Here is a 2,618-nt window from a genome sequence, read left to right as displayed (position 1 = left end):
GCTGGGATTACAGGCTTGAGCCACTGCGCCCGGCCTAGGGGAGCTAAACCTTAACTTGAGCCATTGTGAGAGAGAGTACAGAGCTGAATTGTGTGGATTACTTATATTTTGGGCAGAGGGTTGAGAAATACCCGTTTAGCTACACAGAGTAAGTTAAAAGTTCAGAGATTTTTCCGTCTCTAGCATCCAAGGTGTAATGAATTCCTAGAACTGTACTGAGACCTACAGAAGAACAGACAGGAGGCAGTTGTTCAGAGTCTTGAAAGATCAAGAAGGCTGTCATTGAAAAGAATATAAACCCACATTTCCCTTGGAATGCAGGTCCAAGATAAATGTGCTGCAACAAAGCAAAATATGTGGCAATTTTCATACTGAAGTCGAACCCTGCTGGGGAGGGAGAGTGGGAAGTTTTTAGTAAGTTTGTTAAAAAAAAATTGTATAGGGCTGGGCGTGGTGGCTTATGCCTTTAATTCCAGCCCTTTAGAATGCCGAGGTGGGTGGATTGCTTGAGCTCAGGAGTTGGAGACCAGCCTGGGCACCATGACAAGACCCTGCTGTCTCTACTTAAAAAATACAATAAATAAATAAATAAATAACCAGGTGTGATACACGCCTATGGTCCTAGCTATTCGGGAGGCTGAGGTGGGAGGATCACTTGAGCCCTGCAGGGGTGGGGTTGCACTGAGCCAAGATCATGCCACTGCGTTCCAGCCTGAGTGACAGAGCAAGGGTCTGTCTCAAAAAAAAAATTGTCACATAGTTCTTACTAATTTAGGCTGTATAAAGTGTTCATCTTAGTGTACTATCTTTATTTTAGTACACGTAAAACTCACTGTAATTAATCTATGACTTTCCCAGCTACTTGTACATGTGAAGGTAGATAATAGTTTTGTTACCGTGGATTAGCTTTAAAACGGAGTGATTACAAAAAGAAAATTGAGCTGGGCGTGGTGGCTCACACCTGTAATCCCAGTGCTTTGGGAGGCTGAGGTGGGAGAATGGCTTGAGGTCAGGGGTTTGAGACCAGCCTGGGCAACACAGCAGAGACCTCGTCTCTACAAAATAAAAGTTAAAAAAAAAAAAAAAATTGATGATGATCTCATTAAGTAGATCAAAACTTTTTAGAATTTTCTATTTGTGGAAGATTGGTCTGTGTTTATAAGGGAAAATACTTGATAATTTTTTCAGTCATTTTAACTTGAGAACATTCCAACAATATTTGCTCATAGAATACTTAGTTTATTAACCAGTTGCTGTCTTGATAACTACAAATGTTAAGTTGTATCAGATAAACTTGATAGTCAAGCAGAAGTTTTTATATAAAGATATGAGCACACATTTAAATGAACATTATATTAATATAATGAGTGTGTAATTATATATAATTTGTAAACATGTTCTAATATCTTAATCATTAAAGTGTTCATGATTTTAATTTAGACTATAGAAATTATTTCTTCAGATTATCTCAGTGTCACTAAGCTTTGTACTATACTATACTACAGTGAAGGGAGCAGTAGCAGTGTCAGTTCAGAGAAGTTAAGTACAGATAAGAGAAGTAGTGAAGACCACAGGAAGGACAGCAAGTGTAGGATCATTTTCCATTATGGACCTTTCCAGGGAACAGCCAGGTAAAATCAAGCAATACTTTACTCTGTTTTTTGTTTTTTTAATGTTTTACCCTTCTATATTCTCCTTTTTCATTAATATTTGTTCTTTCTACAGAGGTTGTTGGATGGATGTTTGGGAACTAATGTCCCAGGAATGCAGGGATGAAGTAGTTTTAATTGACTCAAGTTGTCTTTTAGAAACGCTAGAAACATATCTACGAAAACACAGGTAAGTCTGATGGTTGTTCCAGTTTAATGTGGAAGGTACCTTATCTGTCAGTCACCTAGAGTGGCCTGTCACTGACCTCTTTTGTGTAATAGCATTCTAGCCTTCCCTTTAATACTTGGCTCTAGGCGGAGCTTAATGTTAGAGTAGGCAGCTCCTTTTTTTTTTTTTTTGAGATGGAGTCTAGCTCTGTTGCCAGGCTGGAGTACGGTGGTGTGATCTCGGCTCACTGCAACCTCTGCCTCCCAGGTTCAAGAGATTCTCCTGCCTCAGCCTCTCGAATAGCTGGGATTACAGGCAAATGCCGCCATGCCCAGCTAATTTTTGTATTTTTAGTAGAGATGGAGTTTCACCATGTTGGCCAGGATGGTCTTGGTCTCCTGACCTTGTGATCCGCCAACCTCAGCCTCCCAAAGTGCTGGAATTACAGGCGTGAGCCACTGCGCCTGGCCAAGACAGTTGCTTTATGGGATGACTCTCAGGGTTAGCCTTCTTGTATTGAGCCAGCATCTCCTATTTTGTAATTTTTTTTTTCTTTTTCTTTTTGAGATGGTGTCTCGCTCTGTCACCCAGGCTGGAATGCAGTGGCGAGACCTCGGATCACTGCGACCACAGCCTCCCAGGTTCCAACAGTTCTTCTGCCTCAGCCTCCTGAGTAGCTGGGACTACATGCTCATGCCACCACGCCCGGCTAAGTTTTGTATTTTTAGTAGAGACCAGGTTTTGCCATGTTGGTCAGGCTGGTCTCGAACTCCTGACCTCAGGTAATCTACCTGCCTCGA

General features: G+C 41.4%; 1 protein-coding gene across 2 annotated transcripts in view; it reads left to right on the top strand.

Moving 5' to 3' along the window:
• Positions 1 to 2,618, top strand: part of GGNBP2 (gametogenetin binding protein 2) — a 42,067-nt gene that overhangs the window by 18,623 nt on the left and 20,826 nt on the right. For both annotated transcript variants that reach the window (XM_011953636.1, XM_011953635.1), the window contains exon 5: positions 1,726 to 1,839. In XM_011953636.1, coding sequence (XP_011809026.1) covers positions 1,726 to 1,839 — 114 coding nt within the window. The remainder of the gene's footprint in view (positions 1 to 1,725; positions 1,840 to 2,618) is intronic.

This window comes from Colobus angolensis, unplaced genomic scaffold (assembly GCF_000951035.1).
Source record: "Colobus angolensis palliatus isolate OR3802 unplaced genomic scaffold, Cang.pa_1.0 Scaffold37, whole genome shotgun sequence".
NCBI lineage: Eukaryota > Metazoa > Chordata > Mammalia > Primates > Cercopithecidae > Colobus > Colobus angolensis.
This window is presented reverse-complemented; position numbering and strand designations above follow the sequence as displayed.